General features: G+C 44.2%; 1 protein-coding gene across 1 annotated transcript in view; it reads left to right on the top strand.

Moving 5' to 3' along the window:
- The window catches only part of LOC138285878 (multidrug and toxin extrusion protein 1-like), a 679,999-nt gene that overhangs the window by 483,955 nt on the left and 175,488 nt on the right, over nucleotides 1-20,556 (top strand). Inside the window, exon 7 of the mRNA XM_069226370.1 lies at nucleotides 1,971-2,068. Within this exon, the coding sequence (XP_069082471.1) occupies nucleotides 1,971-2,068 (98 nt within the window). The remainder of the gene's footprint in view (nucleotides 1-1,970; nucleotides 2,069-20,556) is intronic.

The raw sequence follows: 20,556 nt of genomic DNA, 5'->3' as shown, positions 1-20,556 counted from the left end.
CGCCACCCGCCTTGCAGCTGAAATTGATACACCACCTGCATCGCTGCTAGGAAATTGACGCATCACCTGCATCGCAGCTGGAGAAACGATGCAAACACCCGCTTGCGGCTCCTGAAAACAACACAAACCCCACGCTGCACGGTTTTCCATCACCGTGCGGTCGGATTTCTCATGTATCATCGATGGGCCTTAAAGTCATCGTGGGATCCAAGGTGCCCCACCTGGAAATTGACACATTGCTCTCTTTCAGGAGAGAAAAACTACGCAATGCCTACCCGACAGGAGAAGAAATGATGCACTGCCTCACTTGCGAGTAAGGAATCGATGCATCTCTGACTTTTCTGACACATGCTCGCCTTTTTATTTTTGACATGAACCAGGTACTTTGTGTAATAACAATGTTTCCGTTGTTTTCTATGGAGTAAGACTCTTTTTACTTTGAAAATCCATATTTTGACTTGTGTCTGTTGGATTTTTGTTGTTTTAGTCTTGGTAGATTTAGATAAATATTGCCTATTTTTCTAAACTGGTGTGGTGTCCATTTTGTTGGGTTTTCACTGTATTACTATGTGTGTTGCTACAAATACTTTACACATTGCCTCTGAGATAAGCCTGACTGCTTGTGCCAGGCTACCAAGGGGGTGAGTAACTCCCTTACCCTGACTAAAGTGAGAGTCCCTGTTTGGACAGAGTGCAAACTGACTGTCAACCAGAGACCCCATTTCTCACGTCCTGCACTTTAAAAAAAACAAATTGGTCACTCAAGGATAGCTTAAGGTTGCACTGTCCTGGCACACCCTAAAAGGGCTTGAATATTTAATAAGTGTGCTTTCAGAAGATACAGAAACTATGGCTTTTTAGCAAATGTATGTGAAAGTTGTGATTTAGGATGTACAATTTGAACACAGAAGTGGTCGGGCTCACATGCTTAGCTCTATCACAACCATTCAGGGCAAGTATTACACCCAAGTACTTTCAAAGATCATCAGCTGCCACTGCTCAACAGAAGGTAAGCAGTGTCTTGATGAACGCTATTTAGTTTCTGTAGGATCCACTGGGACATTATGCTTTAGGTTTTGTGAACGAATTCAGCATTGCAAAGTAAACTCTTCTGATTAAATAAAATGGCTAATATGTTTTAAACATGTTCTTCTCATGTTTCGGTATTGTGACTATATGAAAGATGATTTATTTGCATTAAACCTTCACCCCTCTACTTCGCATGAGTGATAGTGCTTTGCAAATGATCACAAATCAAAATATATTAACAATAAGGAATAATTTAAGCTAATAGGATAGTTAATATTCATCATGTATGGTATATGCTAATTAATTCATGTGGACATAATTGCTATTGTTTTATTGATCCTGATCGTCTTTTGGTATACATTAGGTAAACTATTAAATCATAACTCTTGGTGGTATCAATAATTTTGGCTCCCAGTGCTGTTCTGTGGCACTGAGTCTTCAGAAAAACACATAATATTTCATATTAAGCAAAGCAAAACATGTGAAGTTTCATTGCCATATCAAGTCAGTCAGCACCCTAGTATAGTTGATGTCTAAAAAGACACTTGTTTTTGCAGTGTTGTTTGTGGTGATAATGGAGCTTCAGCGATATAAATGATTGTGATGTAGTCAGTATTTATGTTATGTGACATCTGTTACTGGGAAGATTCAGATCAGAGGTCATATGGAGTCTCTTCCTGTAATGCCATTATGGTCAAAGTGTGTGTGATGTCACTGTGCTACCCCTGGCATTTTGGTGAACTGATTTCCATGCGCTTCCTGCTGTCCCATTCGGCATAGGGGAAGGGCTGGCTCTAAGAGTGAGTTTAGCTCCCAACCCTCTGTGAATATTATGCTTTAAAGCATGACCACGTGCAGTTGTTGATATCAATTATGTGCACTATACCAAATAACCCAGATGAGTAAATGCAACGTTTCCCTCTTTGTCTTCTGCATTTTAGGGAATCATTTTTCCACAGGTTCTAACAGGATTCATAGCTAACTTCCTGAATGTTGGCATAAACTACATCTTTCTCTATGTGCTGAGCCTAGGAATAATGTAAGTTTCAAAACTGTATTTTTAAATTTTATTTATGCATTTCAGTACCATAGTGGAATAATATTATTGCAGTTTCTTAACTTTGTATTTCTTACGTGCAATGCAGAACACCAATACTATTAGTATTTTAGACCCACTTTGATATACCGAATCACACCATTGCAACGCTGACAGCTGAGAATACAATTCTTCTTGAAGGTGTGTGTTGGAAATGTTCTATCTGAAGGGTCACCCCAAAACCTTTTTGCCTTCCTCCTCTTCTTTTTCTGACCTAATTTTTGCTGGCTTTGAGACTCTGGGCACTTTACCACTGCTAACCGGTGCTAAAGTGCATGTGCTCTCTCCCTAAAAACTTGGTAACATTGGCTCTTAGCCAATTGGCAAATTTAATTTACTTGTAAGTCCCTAGTAAAGTGCACTACATGTGCCCATGGCCTGTAAATTAAATTCTGCTAGTGGGCCTGCAGCACTGATTGTGCCACCCACATAAGTAGCCCCTTAGCCATGTCTCAGGCCTGCCTTTGCAAGGCCTGTGTGTTCAGTTTCACTACCACTTCAACTTGGCATTTAAACATACTTGCCAAGCCTTAAACTCCCCTTTTTCTAACATATAAGTCACCCCTAAGGTAGGCCTTGGTAACCCATAGGGCAGGGTGCAATGTAGGTAAAAGGCAGGACATGTACATATGTGTTTTACATGTCCTGGTAGTGAAAATCTCCTAAATGTGTTTTCCACTACTGTGAGGCCTGCTCCTTTTATAGGGTACCATTAGGACTGCCTTCACATACTTTTTGAATGGTAGTTTCTGATCTGAAGGGATAACCTGGTCATATTTAGTATGGCCAGAATGGTAATAGAAAGTCCTGCTTATTGGTGAGGCTGGATTTTGTTTTACTATTTTAGAAATGCCACTTTTTAGAAAGTGAGCATTTCTCTGCACTTAAAAACCCTCTGTGCCTTACAGCCTGTCTCCAATCAATGTCTGGGCTGGTTGACAGCTTCCTTGTGCATTTCACCCAGACAACCACAAACACAGGACACTCAGTCACACCTACACTCATCAGCATAATGAATGGCTCTTCCTGGGCTGGAAGGGCGGAGGGCCTGACACATATTTTAAAGGCTAGTGGTCTGCCCCAGTGGACTGCTAAACCCCCTACTGGGACCCTGTCAGACAGGCCTGTACTGAAAGGAGAACATGTGCACTTCCAAACCACTCTTTGAAGTATCCCCCACTTCAAATACATTTTTGGGTGTATAAACTGGGTCTCTGACCCACCAAATCAGACACTTCTGTATCTGAACCTGCAACCTGTCAAGAGGAACTGCCTGGCTGCCCAAAGAGCTCATCTGGACTGCTTTGCCGAGAAGGACTGCTGCCCTGCCGTTGCCCTACTTGGATTGAGCTTGCTTCCTGTTTTCTGAAGTCTTAGGGCCAAAAAGACTTCATCCCTTCAGGAAACTCCTTGTGCGCCGAAAATCGATGCACAGCCTGCCGGAAACGATGCACAGCCTGCCTTGCGACTGAGAAATTGTTGCACAGTCGAACCAGTTCGATGCAGCCTGACTTTCCAATTGGAAATTCGACGCAGCACCTGCCTTGCGACTGAAAATTCGGCACACCGCCCTACCGTATTTCCCGTTGGCCACAACCTTTTACTAAAATTATGTGTATGTTATATTTCCTTATATGGCTTTCAGTCTGCCCTCTTCATTCATTTGACTGTTGGTGTGTTATTTTCCTGCCATTCACTATAGCATACAGAATGGTGAACTGGGTCAGTCCACTTTAGTCACTAAATATATTTACTGTGAGTGGAACAGTTCTTCCCTTTCACAAGGAGCACATCTACACCCAAAGCAGTCCCCTTATGAGCCATGGACTACTATTGCAATATTTTTTGGACTTATGAAGACCCAACAGCTTTCCCACCTATAAAGTTTTGCAAAAACGTTATCAAAACAAGACAAAAATTGACAAAGCTAAACGCCTCAAGCAATCAACACACGACTCATTAGTTTTGCTAATGCTTTGTTTCTTAAGCAAAAATAAATGTGGAAATCAGCAGCCGTTTTTTTTAGGAAAAGAAACTGTGAGAGACCTAGGGGCACATTAGGGCAGATTTCTCTTTGTTTGGTAAGGTTGATCTCTCATTAAACACTGTTTATATCCATACAAGGCACCACCAGTTGCTGTGTGGAGATATTCCACTGTGCCAGGAACTCGCTGCGCTCCCTGCACGAAACTCAAATGTTAGACCTATAGAATTCCAAAATGACCCATCCTTTCTTTTGCCGTGCACTAAATAAACTAGCAAAACTAAACTCACTGCTGGATGATAAACATACATTTGTGGCACGGTCACATGCTTGGATGGTCATGCACAATTGTAGCACTCTAGCACCAGCATTGCATCTGAGTACGACAGATCCAGTTCACCTGAAACGACAGATGCTAGCTTTATGCTTAAGGTCCTTGCCGTCTCCGGCCGACCAACCGGCATGGAGACACTGTGGAGTGATATCTTGTAGATTGTGCTGTGCCCGGGAAGGAGGACTTTATCCACTTGTTAGACTGTATTTCAAAACACTAAAGTTTTATCGTATCCAGTTGCAGCAATGGCTCTTTATTGGCCGAGGAGTACGATCTTTTTGACATGCCACTCTGTAGGAGCTTGACTCTGCTGATCCGCAGTTAAAACTGCAGACTATTGACATTTCTGGCAGCGCATGGTAGGCTTCTCAAAATTAACTCAAGTTCTTCCTATGTGTCCAGTCTTAACTTAACATGTATTATCATGCTCTGTTGATTGTGAAATTGGTCCAATGTGAAATTGGTCCATCATGGCTGCCGCAGTTAAACGTGGCCTAGGTCTCATTAGAAACCTAAAGGGTCAACAAAGTGATCGATTGTTTCCTACACTGTCTTCAGATTTTGTTTGAACTTTGATCAATATTATACACAGTCGCAGGTAGCACTTAGCATATTGCACTTTTGGAATTGATTTGTAGGCACTTGTGTATTTTACAAGCTGAAGTAAGCACTTAGCACTTTTGAATGGATTAGGCTGGTATATCAGGCTTTTTACACTTCCTTAACTATGACAGTCATCATAGCAATGTTTTTTCTGTGTGAATTGTTTGTCCCAAAGCCACAAGGACTGGGCTAATTTGGGCTGGATGGCCACATGCCTGCAGATGGAAATGCAAGGTTCTTATGAGCTATAAAATTGTAAAGCGCTCACTTTTTATGATGGAGCTATATATCTTATTCAGGACAAATTAGTACGAAAAAGGAGAAACAACACATTTACAGTTTAAACTTGAGAAGCCAAAAAACTTCCAGAAAAAGTAAGTATTCTCTAAATGCTTACTAAACATTTAGGCCTTCATTATGACTTCGGCAGGCTACAACATAGACCACCGAAGTCCCGCCAGCCACAAGACTACCAGTGATGGCGGTCATCCCACCGCCATATTATGACTGCTGACAGCTCTCTGCCATAATTTGTTTGTTATGCAGTAGAGTGTCTTTTGAATGTTTGAGCTGTGCACTGTCCTTAGCCCAGCAAGGCTTTCCAGTGGACACGGTTAAAGGCTGTTTTTTGGCCTTCCTTTGTTTGCCATTGTCATGAAGTTCCTCACTTCACCTTTTATAGTGCCTCTGTGGAACCTTAATTTGGTGCACAACCTTAATTTGGTGCACAACATTTTGATGAGTAGACCATTCAAGCTTATGCATAGCTGCATTTTGCATTTGCTGATGATTAATACATTTTACCTTTGTCATCACAGTTGTGAGATAGCAAGCTGCAGGTTTTATGTGTCTGTGCTCTTTTCAGGTCTTTATTCTCGGCAAGTTGGTTCTGAGGCTAAAGGCTTTGTTCCTTCCAAAAGTGGTGACCCCATTCCAGCTGGACCAGCCTATCATAGTGCCTGCCTTTTACTCCCCTCCTCATCCTGCAAAGAAGGAGGGAAGGCTCAGTTTGCATTTCCACAGTACAATGAATTTCTACTTGTATAGGTCTGTGGAATACCTGATCGGTGATCAGTTGTTCTTTGGATATCTCAGTGCCAAGAAGGGTAGGGTCCTTCAGGAGAGAGCATTTTCGAGGTGGACTTTTTTGTACACTATGACCTGCTACACTCTTACCAATAAGGAGCCTTCTGAGGATATCATAACCCATTTTACAAGCAGGAAGGCAGCTTCTTTGGCACTTCCCAGGGGTGTTCCTATTCTTGACATCTGTTGGGCTGCAACATGGGCTTTAGTCCACACTTTAACAAGGCATTACTGCCTTAACTATGAAGTCCACAGGGATGGCCACTTTGCCAGGTCTGTTCTGCAGGATTTCTTGGTTTGATCATTTCATCAGACCCACCACCATGGAGGTATGCATTCAAGAGGGGGGGAATCTTCGGAAGAACAAATTACTTGTCTTAGGTAGCAGTCTTTCTCGAATATACTGTTCCTTAGCAGCACATTCTTCACTGATACCCTTAATAAGGTCCCACTTTAGTTTTGGTGCACTGTATGAAGTCAATTGAGTTACCTTGGCTCCGCCTCTCTGGGCTTGGTAAAAACCAGATGAGGATTTGACATCCAGGTGCCACTTATTTAGTTCTGGGGATGCTAAATCTGGGTTGGTGCCCGGCATCGAGACAGAGTTGAGTGGCACCTACCAGCGCAGGAGAGCAGTTTTTCCTGATCCCGAATGGCATCTGGAGAGGTTCAAGAGGTGAGGAATCAGCAGGTTCAGAGTATCCAGCACCGATATTGTAAAACTAATATTCTGTGGGCGATCTGCATGTTTTGCTCTCTCATCTTTAATTATTTTTCCTGCCTATAAGTTTGTATTTATTTGAAATACCATTTTTATTTATGATATATTTCTATTTTACATATATATATATATTTTTAACTACTATTTCTTCGGGGTGCTCTATTTGTTTGTCTCACCATTTTAACAGTAGGTATTTTGACTAAGTATCATAAGGAAGGAAGAGAAAGACACTGGTAAAGACATAGGGCCTGATTTAGATTTCAGCAGAGGTGTTAGACCACCACTGCGGAGACGGATATCTTGTCCGCCGAAATCTAAATACCGTAGGAAACAATGGTATTTAGATGTCGGCGGACGGGATATCCAACCCTTCCGCCAAAATCTAAATTAGGCCCATTGATTGATTGAAAAAAAGTTACTGATTTTAAATAGACATTAACAGATCTATTCTGTCATTATGAAAAACATTATACACGAGGATAAAGCAAAAGCTTTGTAGCTCACTCCACTTTTACAAAACAAACGTAAAGCAGAAAAAAGTTCTGCATGCGATCAACATCAAAATCCACACACCTAATACACTATTTAGTTGATGTAGTTTGGGTTTACACATGTGGAGCCGTCATTCCAGGTCCTTTATGAAGTCCATAACTCAAAGGTAAATGCCATGTATGCTTCTTCAAAAATGTTATTAGAAATTCTTCTCAGCCACATTTGTGCACCTGGTAATTGTTCAGCCCGTTATGTCAAATAAAATTGAAAACGTCTGGATTTTAGGTACACTGAACTGGCAAGTAGAGTTATTGTGCTCATGGTCACCAAGGGTTCCATTGTCCTGTGGTTAGTAGATGCCACATCCCTTGTCTACAGAGTGGTCCTTCTTGATCTTCAGTTGACCTGTCTGGCTTGAACTATCGGCAGATAATTTGAAAAGGTGCAAGGTCCCAATTCGATTTTTTTTTACTTAGCCTACGGAGGCTCTCAGGGGTAAACAGCAGGTATAGATGAAACCAAATAACTCAGCAACACCACACACTGTTCTGAGGAGGAAAGTCATTGTTAGCTCAAAAAGTCTGGGGTTGCCCAGACTTTGGCTAAATCTCTTTAGCAATAGTTTTGTAAAATATTCAGTCAGATCCCCTATCAATGCATCTAGTTCTTCGCTGGTTCTTGCCAAGAAGGAAATTCACCTCAACCACATTTGTGCACCTTGATGTAGCACATTATTTGAATTCTTCAGACCGTTATGTCAAATAAAATCGAAACCATTGTAAGTATGGATTCTAAGTACTCCGAACATAGGCAACACACCAGCTTGTTTTAAATGTTTCTCAATGACTCAATAGTACTCTTTGATCGGACCGTCCAAAGTCCCCTAAAGAAAGCCCTGCACTTTTCATAGAAATTGCTCCCAGGGCTCAATCTATTTTTGTCAACTTCATGAAGAATGATTCATCTCCTTCTGTTGAAGGAACAACAATGGAAATGAGATGCTGCTGCTCTTCTTTATCTACCTCAGCCATCCTCCTAATGGTTTGTGGTTCCTTGTACAACACTGACGCTGCTGCTGCAGCTGTTCGGCCCTGGAACCAGGTGATTTGGTAGTTATCAATATCTCCAAAGACAATAAGACGAGAAGGAGGAACCAATGTTTTTCATCTTTTCTATGGCCATTAAGCCATAGCCCTTGTGAATGTGATCTTCAGCAAAGGTCCATGATTATATGTCTGCCACTGTAGCCTCAGATTTGTTTCTTCCAAAGATGGTTCTCAAGGTGTACCACACCTTTTAAATAACAAATAAGGAGATCATCAAACCACATTACACGAGGTTGTAGCAATATTTAAGTATTTGTTGAGTTTTTGTGTTTGTAGAGGACCTCACTACTCTTTCTCCTTCAATCCAATGGTAGATTATGCCTTAAATCCATTGTTCATGGCCCCAGGAAACATCCCACCCACCCGGTTTCAGCTTCATTGCAGAGTCCATCATTTCATGACCTACATGCCCTTATGATCACCTCCGTCATGTCTGGAACTTTAGGACTTAATAAACACCCTTCACCAGTTAAAGATGCTGCCCACCCTCAATAAACTGGAGCACATCATAACATCTCTCAAAGCACTTCACGCCTCACTATGGGCCAGACAGTAAAGTGTAAACTTCGCTGCACCATTTTCACGGCAGATCTGTCCTCCTCCTCATTACGCGGTTGGAGGCTATATTCCCACAGCCCTCCCTCCGCACCCACAAAGGGACAGAATGCAGCTGGTCCCTGCAGATGCCTTGACCTGAATACCCACACAGGTTTTATGTGCCCTCGGAAACACTGCTTCCTAGAAGGTAAAGATAGGGTAGGCCATTCTTGGTATTGCAACCAACTACCCCACCAACAGCACTACAAAGTGGCATTAGTGATGTCTGTCCATTAAAAAACAAAGAAATAAATAAAGTAAAGCATTCTGAGATGGCCAAAACAGTTGAGCCATTCTGTTTCCAGGAACCCTAAGTAGAGCTGCCCAAGTAGGATCATTTAGTTAGCCCCCTTACCTGAAACTAGCTTTTCATGTGGGCTGGTGCTTGGAATGTAGCTCAGGAGTCTTCATGGATCGCAGCTTGGCTTTGACTCTATGGGATGAAAGGCCAGTACCAAAGATGTACGTTTCCCCAGAGAATAAAAACATCTGTCCTCTCACCACTCACCTAGCAGCCCAGCCATGGAACGCACTTCCCGCCAAGCTGAGGCAGATCGCATCACTGAAGCAGTTCAGGAAGGACCTCAAGACCTGGCTCTTCGACTGAGCAGCACACCTACATTCATGTGCCTTGAGACCCTATGGGTGATTAGCCGCACTTTAAAATACATGAATGATTGATTGATTGACTCACCGGGCCCCCCATTAAGCAATGACCTTAGCTGCTCTGGGCATGGTGATGGGCCACCTACTAAGCATCTGTTATTCCACCACACGTTAGATAAAGCTTTAGATAAGGCTGGCATGACATTGTAAGGCTAACATCTTTTTGTTTTTTTCCTTATATGAGAACTGGCGACCTGTCTGTAGTGTTCCTCCAGTCAGAGAAAGATGAATTTCTAAGAAGAAGATAGGTTGCAGTGCACAATTAAGAGGCATTGGCCATTTTAAAAATAAAAGTGCTGTATCTCTGAAAAGGGAGTTTGTGTGTGGCTAAATGTGAGAATGAGTAAACAATTGGAATGAATAAGTGAGTAGATGGATGAACGAATGAGTGACAGGGCATGGCTAGATAAGAATGAATCAGTGGTTGAATAATGAATTCATTGATGGATGAATGCACAGTGAATTAATGGGTGAGTACACAGATGGATGCAGACATGTTACAACATTCTTACAAGCTATGGTCTCACACAGCAGTACCACTTAAAGCATTCTCTAAAATCATGCATAAAATGTGCTGAGTTAGTGTAACTGGGAAGCCCTCACAAACTGTAAACAGTCAACCACATAGTAAACGAGCTTAGGCAAAGCCAAAAGGCTTTGCCTATGAGACATCTGTTTGCTTTCTCAATTTATTTTTAGACATTTTGCACAGCAGCACACGTCAAAATAAATCAGTACACTAGGTCAGGGTTCTCTATCCTTTTTCCTAATAAGAGCTACCTATGTTGGATGAAAATCGCCCTAAGCTACTAACATTATTAATGTTGTAATAGTGACCAAGTAATTCAAGATTACATTACTGATCACCATATACAAAATTAATAGCTGTGATCATGTTGGTGCATCAGAGAGGGTTTCTAGCAATAATGTAAAATGACTTTGTCAATTTTGAATGCCTTTACATGAGTAACACATAGTAGCTATGGCTGCAGTATCTCTGGCACCAAGGTAATAAATGAGTTAGAAGTCTCCCCAATGCCTCATGATTTACCACTCAAATATCAGATTTTAATATATTTTGGAAATTTACACATTCTTCTCCAAACATTGCTTATGAGTTCTGAAATTCCACACATTTTCATATTGAATACATTAATAGTCTGTAAAACATCTGCTACAAGACGAGGTACGAGAGTAAAGTTCACTTCAGAACTAACAAAGATTCCAAAGAGTGGTCTTTGACAATTTGTTTGAACTTGAAGAAGCAGCATTGGAATGTGCTTGAATGAAATTGTTTTAGGATTAATGCTGCATGATAGTATAGTCCTTTAGATGGCTTTCAATCCACACCGAACAGGATTTCAAGGCACGGTGGTGGGGTAGCTGTGCAACTTTAATGACGGACAGTATAATATTAATTCAACCCTGCAAAAGTCTCCAATTTAGTTGGGTGGATTGCACACAGAAGAGGTATTTACATGTATGTGATGAGCTACTAGTACCTCATAAGCTACTTGCTGGAGACGCCTGCACTATTTGATGTCATTTACACATATTATCATTTGTATACTGTATACATTTATCAGTAAAACTGTGTTCGATGGCATCTGTCGCTGTAGATACGCATGTTTTGCATAGCTCGCCATCTGGTGTTGGGCCGGAGTGTTACAAGTTGTTTTTCTTCGAAGAAGTCTTTCGAGTCACGGGACCGAGTGACTCCTCCTTTTGTCTCCATTGCGCATGGGCGTCGACTCCATCTTCGATTGTTTTTTTTCCGCCATCGGGTTCGGACGTGTTCCTGTCGCTCCGAGTTTCGGAACGGAAAGATAGCTAATTTCGGAAGATTTTCGTCGGTATTGTTGCGTTCGGGATCGGCGTAGTTAGATTCAACACCGCGTCTAAGATCGAAGAGCTCCGGTGCCCTTCGGGGTAATTTTTTCGATCCCCCGTCGGGGCCTGGTCGGCCCGACCGCGTGCAGAAGAATGCCGATGGAACGGACCCCGTTCCGTTTCTGTCCCAAATGCCACAATAAATACCCCTATACAGACCAACACTTGGTCTGCAACCTGTGCCTGTCACCTGAGCACAGTGAAGACACCTGCGAGGCCTGTCGTGCGTTCCGGTCCCGAAAAACACTCCGAGACCGTCGAGCCAGGAGACTTCAGATGGCGTCCGCGCCGACAGCCCACCGGGAGTTCGAGGAACAAGAAGAGGAGGGAACCTTTTCGATCCAAGAATCGGACTCCGAAGGATTCAACGATACACAAACCGTGAGTAAGACGTCGAAAACCACTCAGAAGAAGATTTACAAGGCCCAGGGGACGCCACTGCCACCAGGCCATGGCTCGACCCATAAATTCGGTGACTGACCGTCGGCACCGAAAAAGGCCCAAACAGTGCCGAGATCGTCCGACTCCGGTCGAGACACCGGCACGCAGCCTTCTCGGGACCGAGAAAGTGCTGGAGACAAGCATCGACACCGAGATGCCGGGGTAGACACGGCTCGACGCCGAGACAGCGGCACCGAAGAAGATGGACGCCGAGAGGTTTCGGCCCTGAAAAAGAAAAAAGTCACCTCGGAGCCGAAAAAAGATGCAGACAGGGTTTCGGTGCCAAAACAAACTGCAACCGACCCAGTTTCAGGCTCTTATACAGAAGAGCACTCGCTAACCTCCCAAATGCAAAAGCATAGGTTTGAGGAAGAGCTACACTCAACTGATGTAGACCATACGCAAAAGCGTATTTTCATACAGCAGGGGACAGGAAAAATAAGCACCCTTCCCCCTATTAGAAGAAAGAGAAGATTGGAGTTCCAAACTGAACAAACACCACAAACAAAAGTGGTGAAAAAAGTTACCCCACCACCCTCTCCTCCACCTGTGATTAACGTCTCACCAGCACAAACTCCATCACATTCCCCAGCTCACACCACCATGAGCCAGGGTGACCAAGATCAAGACGCATGGGACTTATACGACGCCCCAGTGTCAGATAACAGTCCGGAGGCATACCCTACGAAGCCATCTCCACCAGAGGACAGCACTGCGTATTCTCAAGTGGTGGCTAGAGCAGCACAATTTCACAATGTAAGCCTCCACTCAGAACAGGTCGAGGATGACTTTTTATTCAACACACTCTCCTCCACCCACAGCTCCTACCAAAGCCTGCCTATGCTCCCTGGTATGCTCCGGCACGCAAAAGAAATCTTTAAGGAGCCGGTCAAAAGTAGGGCAATCACACCAAGAGTGGAAAAAAAGTATAAGGCGCCTCCTACAGACCCGGTTTTCATCACTACACAGCTGCCACCAGACTCTGTCGTTGTAGGAGCAGCTAGGAAAAGGGCCAACTCCCACACATCTGGAGATGCACCACCCCCAGATAAAGAAAGGCGCAAGTTCGATGCAGCTGGTAAGAGAGTCGCAGCACAAGCTGCAAACCAGTGGCGCATCGCTAACTCCCAGGCACTACTTGCGCGCTATGACAGAGCCCATTGGGATGAGATGCAACATCTCATTGACCATCTGCCCAAGGACCTACACAATAGGGCAAAACAAGTGGTTGAGGAGGGACAGACCATTTCCAACAACCAAATCCGCTCCTCCATGGACGCTGCAGATACAGCTGCACGGACAATTAATACATCTGTAACTATCAGAAGGCATGCATGGCTCCGAACGTCTGGATTTAAACCAGAGATTCAGCAAGCAGTTCTCAATATGCCTTTTAACGAAAAAGAACTGTTCGGTCCAGAAGTGGACACAGCGATTGAGAAACTCAAAAAAGACACGGACACTGCTAAAGCCATGGGCGCACTCTACTCCCCGCAGAGCAGAGGGAATTACAGCACATTCCGTAAAACACCCTTTAGAGGGGGGTTTCGGGGTCAGAGCACACAAGCCAGCACCTCACAGGCAACACTGTCCAGTTACCAGGGACAGTACAGAGGAGGTTTTCGGGGACAATATAGAGGAGGGCAATTCCCTAGGAATAGAGGAAAATTTCAAAGCCCCAAAACCCCTACTACTAAGCAGTGACTCACATGTCACTCACCCCCTCCACACAACACCAGTGGGGGGAAGAATAAGTCATTATTACAAAGCATGGGAGGAAATCACTACAGACACTTGGGTTCTAGCAATTATCCAACATGGTTATTGCATAGAATTTCTACAATTCCCTCCAAACATACCACCAAAAGCACAAAATTTGACAAAACATCATTCCAATCTCCTGGAGATAGAAGTGCAGGCACTATTGCAAAAGAATGCAATCGAATTAGTGCCAAACACACAAATAAACACAGGAGTTTACTCACTGTACTTTCTGATACCAAAGAAGGACAAAACGCTGAGACCAATCCTAGACCTTAGAATAGTGAACACATTCATCAAATCAGACCACTTTCACATGGTCACACTACAAGAAGTATTACCATTGCTAAAACTACACGACTACATGACAACTTTAGACCTCAAGGACGCGTATTTCCATATACCAATACACCCATCGCACAGGAAATACCTAAGGTTTGTATTCAAAGGAATACATTACCAATTCAAGGTACTGCCTTTCGGATTAACAACCGCACCAAGAGTCTTTACCAAATGTCTAGCAGTAGTCGCTGCACACATCAGAAGGCAGCAAATACATGTGTTCCCATATCTAGACGACTGGCTAATCAAGGCCCATTCGTTAATAGAGTGCTCAAATCACACAAATCAGATCATACAAACCCTCTTCAAACTAGGGTTCACCGTCAACTTCACGAAATCCAACATTCTGCCGTGCAAGGTACAACAATACCTAGGAGCCATAATAGACACAACAAAAGGAGTAGCCACTCCAAGTCCCCAAAGAATTCAAAATTTCAACACCATCATACAACGCATGTATCCAACACAAAAGATACAAGCAAAGATGATATTACAACTCCTAGGCATGATGTCTTCATGCATAGCCATTGTCCCAAACGCAAGACTGCACATGAGGCCCTTACAACAGTGCCTAGCATCACAGTGGTCTCAAGCACAGGGTCATCTTCTAGATCTGGTGTTAATAGACCGCCAAACTTACCTCTCGCTTCTGTGGTGGAACAACATAAATTTAAACAAAGGGCGGCCTTTCCAAGACCCAGTGCCACAATACGTAATAACAACAGATGCTTCCATGACAGGGTGGGGAGCACACCTCGATCAACACAGTATACAAGGACAATGGAACGTACATCAAACAAAACTGCATATAAATCACCTAGAACTTCTAGCAGTTTTTCAAGCACTAAAAGCTTTCCAACCAATAATAGTTCACAAATACATTCTCGTCAAGACAGACAACATGACAACAATGTATTATCTAAACAAGCAAGGGGGGACGCACTCCACGCAGTTAAGCCTGCTAGCACAAAAAATTTGGCGTTGGGCAATTCACAACCAAATTCGCCTAATAGCACAATTTATACCAGGGATCCAAAATCAACTCGCAGACAATCTCTCTCGAGATCACCAACAGGTCCACGAATGGGAAATTCACCCCCAAATTCTGAACACCTATTTCAAACTCTGGGGAACACCTCAAATAGACTTGTTTGCGACGAAGGAGAACGCAAAATGCCAAAACTTCGCATCCAGATACCCACACAAACAGTCCCAAGGCAATGCCCTATGGATGAACTGGTCAGGGATATTTGCTTACGCTTTTCCTCCTCTCCCTCTCCTTCCTTACCTGGTAAACAAACTCAGTCAAAACAAACTCAGACTCATATTAATAGCACCAACTTGGGCAAGGCAACCTTGGTACACAACGCTGCTAGACCTATCAGTAGTACCCCACATCAAATTGCCCAACAGGCCAGATCTGTTGACACAACACAACCAAAAGATCAGACACCCAGATCCAGCATCGCTGAATCTAGCAATCTGGCTCCTGAAATCCTAGAATTCGGGCACTTACAACTTACCCAAGAATGTATGGAAGTCATAAAGCAAGCCAGAAGGCCATCCACCAGGCACTGCTATGCAAGTAAATGGAAGAGGTTTGTTTGCTACTGCCATATTAATCAAATACAACCATTACACACAACTCCAGAACATGTAGTGGGTTACTTGCTTCACTTACAAAAATCTAACCTGGCTTTCTCTTCCATTAAAATACACCTTGCAGCAATATCTGCATACCTGCAGACTACCTATTCAACTTCCCTATATAAGATACCAGTCATGGAGGGCCTTAGGTGAATTATACCACCAAGAACACCACCTGTTCCTTCATGGAACCTAAATGTTGTCCTAACTAGACTTATGGGTCCACCTTTTGAACCCATGCACTCCTGCGAAATACAGTTCCTAACCTGGAAGGTTGCATTTCTCATCGCCATTACTTCCCTAAGAAGAGTAAGCGAGATTCAGGCGTTTACAATACAAGAACCTTTTATACAACTACACAAGAATAAGGTCGTCCTAAGGACTAATCCTAAATTTTTGCCAAAGGTTATTTCACCGTTCCATCTAAATCAAACAGTGGAACTTCCAGTGTTCTTTCCACAACCAGATACCATAGCTGAAAGGGCACTACATACATTAGATGTCAAAAGAGCATTAATGTATTACATTGACAGAACAAAGAACATCAGAAAGACTAAACAACTATTTATTGCATTTCAAAAACCTCATGCAGGAAACCCAATATCAAAACAAGGTATAGCCAGATGGATAGTTAAATGCATCCAAATCTGCTACCTTAAAGCTAAACGACAGCTGCCCATTACACCAAGGGCACACTCAACCAGAAAGAAAGGTGCTACCATGGCCTTTCTAGGAAACATCCCAATGCAAGAAATATGTAAGGCAGCCACATGGTCTACGCCTCACACATTCACCAAGCACTACTGTGTAGACGTGTTATCCGCACAACAAGCCACAGTAGGTCAAGCCGTATTAAGAACATTATTTCAGACTACTTCCACTCCTACAGGCTGAGCCACCGCTTTTGGGGAGATAACTGCTTACTAGTCTATGCAAAACATGCGTATCTACAGCGACAGATGCCATCGAACTGAAAATGTCACTTACCCAGTGTACATCTGTTCGTGGCATCAGTCGCTGTAGATTCGCATGTGCCCACCCGCCTCCCCGGGAGCCTGTAGCAGTTTGGAAGTTACCTTCAACTATTTGTATATGTATCATCTCAACCTTAAATAGGTACATACTTAGTCACTCCATTGCATGGGCACTATTACTACAATTCAACTCCTACCTCACCCTCTGCGGGGAAAAACAATCGAAGATGGAGTCGACGCCCATGCGCAATGGAGACAAAAGGAGGAGTCACTCGGTCCCGTGACTCGAAAGACTTCTTCGAAGAAAAACAACTTGTAACACTCCGGCCCAACACCAGATGGCGAGCTATGCAAAAACATGCGAATCTACAGCGACTGATGCCACGAACAGATGTACACTGGGTAAGTGACATTTTCATTATCTGTGCATAGGCAATGGTCATTTCAATTGAAGATGTGTTGTCTCTAGTGACAGTGCGCAACCACACCAGGCATACTCCACTTTACCCCACTCCACTCTACAGCACTCTTTGCCACTGCACTCTATTCTGCACCACTCTGAACTATGTCACTCCACACTTCACCACACCGGGTCACTGCACACGACGCTGCACTACTCCATTCCACTTCACTCTATGCCTCTCTATGCTGCATCACTGCACTTGACACCACTTCTGTCTAGGTCACTCCATTCTGCACCACTTCACTCTATGCCACTCTACTCTGAAACACTGCACTCTACGCCAATGCATTCTGCTCTGTACCAATCCATTTTATGCCAGTGCATTCTATGCCAATTCACTCTACGCCACTCTAATCTACTCTGCACCACTGCACTCCACCAGGACTCTACTGTACATCGCTGCACCCTATGCCACTCCACTCTATTGTGCACCACAACACTCTACTACACGGTACTCTGAAATAAAACAATCTATTTTATGCCACTGAACTCTATGCCACTGCAATTTGGGCTGCGCCACTCTACTTTACTCTGCACCACTCTACATCTCTGAACTCTACTCTAACCACTGCACTCTGCACCAGTGCGCACTACACCAGTGCACTCCACACCACATTACTCAAATCCAGTGAACTCTATGCCAGTGCACTCTATGCATCTACTCTTCACCACTGCACTTTGTGCCCCTATACTCTACTCTGCAACACTCTACACCACTGCATTCTATGCCACTCTATTCTACTCTGTACCACTGTACTTGACTCCACTGCTCTCTACGCCACTCTACTCTGCACCACTCTACTCCACGCCACTGCATTCTTTCCCAATATAGTCTACACCACTCTATTGTACACCACTGCACTCTGACAGTCTACTCTGCAACATTGCACTCTCTACCACTGAACTCTTTTCCCCTCTATTCTATGTCATTGCACTCTATGCCACCTCATTTTACTCCTCTTCACTCTACTCTGCACCACTCTACGCCACTCTATGGTACTCTATCATTCCACTCTACAACACTGCACACTACTTTGCACCACCTCACTCAACACTGCACTCTCTCCCACTGAACTATATGCCACTTTACTTTGCACCACTGCATTCTATGCCACTGCCTCTACTCTGCACCACTCTAGTGCACTCCATGCCAATGCACTATAGGCCCCTCTAATTTGCATTGCTCCACTCTGCCGCTGCACTCTACACCAGTCTACTTTGAGCCAATCTCATCTACTGTGCACCTCTGCACTCTGCATCACTCTACTGTATGCCACTGCACTCTAGACCACTTCACCCGACTCTGAAACAATCTACTCTACACCACTGCACTCTGCTCTGGGTCATTCCACTCTGTGCCACTCTACACTGCTGCAATATACCCTGCACCACTCCACGCGACTCTGTTCTATGCCACTGCACTCTGCACCACTTTACTCAAAACCAATAGGTTCTACGCCACTGCGCTCTATGCCAATCTACTCTGCACTCTATGGCACTATACTCTACAACACTGTCCTCTACACTACACCACTCTAGTCTACACCATTGCACTCTGCACCACTGCACTCTACACCAATGCACTCTACAACACTCTACTCTATGCCACTACACTATTCCACTGCACTCTATTCTGCTCTGCTGCAATGTCTGCCAATGCACTCTACATCTAAGCACACAACACCACTACACTGCATCACTCCACTCTTTGCCACTGCACTCTAAGTGCCTCTACTTTACTCTGTGCCAATGCACTCTAGCACACTCTACTCAGTTATGCGCTGTTATACGGTTCCTACAAATCAAGTAGGACTGTGTATCTAGTCAACATAAACGTCAAAGTATAGGGACTCAGTCTGTGTATACCATTAGGAAATGTTGACATAGTTCCTAGCTAGCTTACAGTGCCCCATTTAAACCCTTAAAACACCAGGGTACCAGACGGGTTTTGCAACCTCGAACATGACTACTCAGATTCACAAGGAAACAGTGGAAACAGATCTACCCTTTCATTGTCACTCAGAATACTCAAGATGAGAGCGAAGAAAGATTCAAAAATGTTCTTTAGAGTATTTATTGCAAAAATCTAATTCTTGCATAAAAAACAGGAACTGCGAATATTGAAAATGGTAACCAACATTAGAAATATAGGCCCTCATTCCAACCCTGGCGGTCTATGACCGCCAGGGTGGATGTCGTCGGAAGCACCGCCAACAGACTGGCGGTGCTTGATCTGGCATTCCGACTGCGGCTGTAAAGCCGCGGTCGCCCAGCCGTGTCCGACGGTTTACCGCCGGATTTCCCCCATGGGGATTCCGACCCCTTTCCTGCCAGCCTGTTTCTGGCGGTTTTGACCGCCAGGAACAGGATGGCGGGAACGGGTGTCGTGGGGCCCCTGGGGGCCCCTGCACTGCCCATGCCACTGGCATGGGCAGTGCAGGGGCCCCCTAACAGGGCCCCAGCATGATTTTCACTGTCTGCATAGCAGACAGTGAAAATCGCCACGGGTGCAACTGCACCCGTCGCACCCCTGCAACACCGCCGGGCCTTTCCCGCTGGGCCTTTCCCGCTGGGCCGGCGGGCGCTCCTTTGGCGGGCGCCCGCCTGCCCAGCGGGAAAGCCAGAATGGCCTCCGCGGTCTTTTGACCGCGGAGCGGCCAAATGGCGGTGACCGCATGCCCGCCGCGGTCAGAATGACCGCCATAGTGACAAACATAAACAGTTCCACCATGGTTATGTTATTGCATTGATGCTTTCCTATCTGTAACTACCTATACTGCAAAGAGCATTGTGGGAGTACCCTCTGACAGATCAATTGGAAAACCCCGACCCCCCATACCTGAGTACGATGTACCATTAACCCAGAAATCTGGTTTGGTGTAATGCAGGGTATTGATCCTGTGGGCGTAGATGTCAGATTCAGGATCAGCATCAGAGTCAGCCAACCTGCATCTCAGGCTCTGAATGTCGCATTCCAGGATAACCCCAGCAGACGTGCTCCTCTCCTGTACATGGCACAGAGATAGTTTTTTTAATACAAGCACCATTCGTGTCACACTGTGCCCGAGGTGCAAGCTGGACGCTATGATATGTTTACAAATGCAGAGCTGTCTCCATGGACAATCAGAATACTTAAGGGCATTCTGTGCGCTCAGCGTTGGATGGAGTGTACAAACTAGATGGCATCAACACTTTCTAGAGACAAGCAACATGTACAGTGATCTCTCAGAACATTATTGTATGAATGTAGAGACATGTAAAAGGTTACTGATAGAAGAGAAATGCTAAGTTAAAATGAGCGTTGTAAAATGGAGGCTCTAAGCA

The sequence above is a fragment of the Pleurodeles waltl genome, chromosome 3_1 (genome assembly GCF_031143425.1).
Source record: "Pleurodeles waltl isolate 20211129_DDA chromosome 3_1, aPleWal1.hap1.20221129, whole genome shotgun sequence".
NCBI lineage: Eukaryota > Metazoa > Chordata > Amphibia > Caudata > Salamandridae > Pleurodeles > Pleurodeles waltl.
Note: the sequence above shows the minus strand (reverse complement) of the source record. Positions and strands in the feature narration are given on the sequence as shown.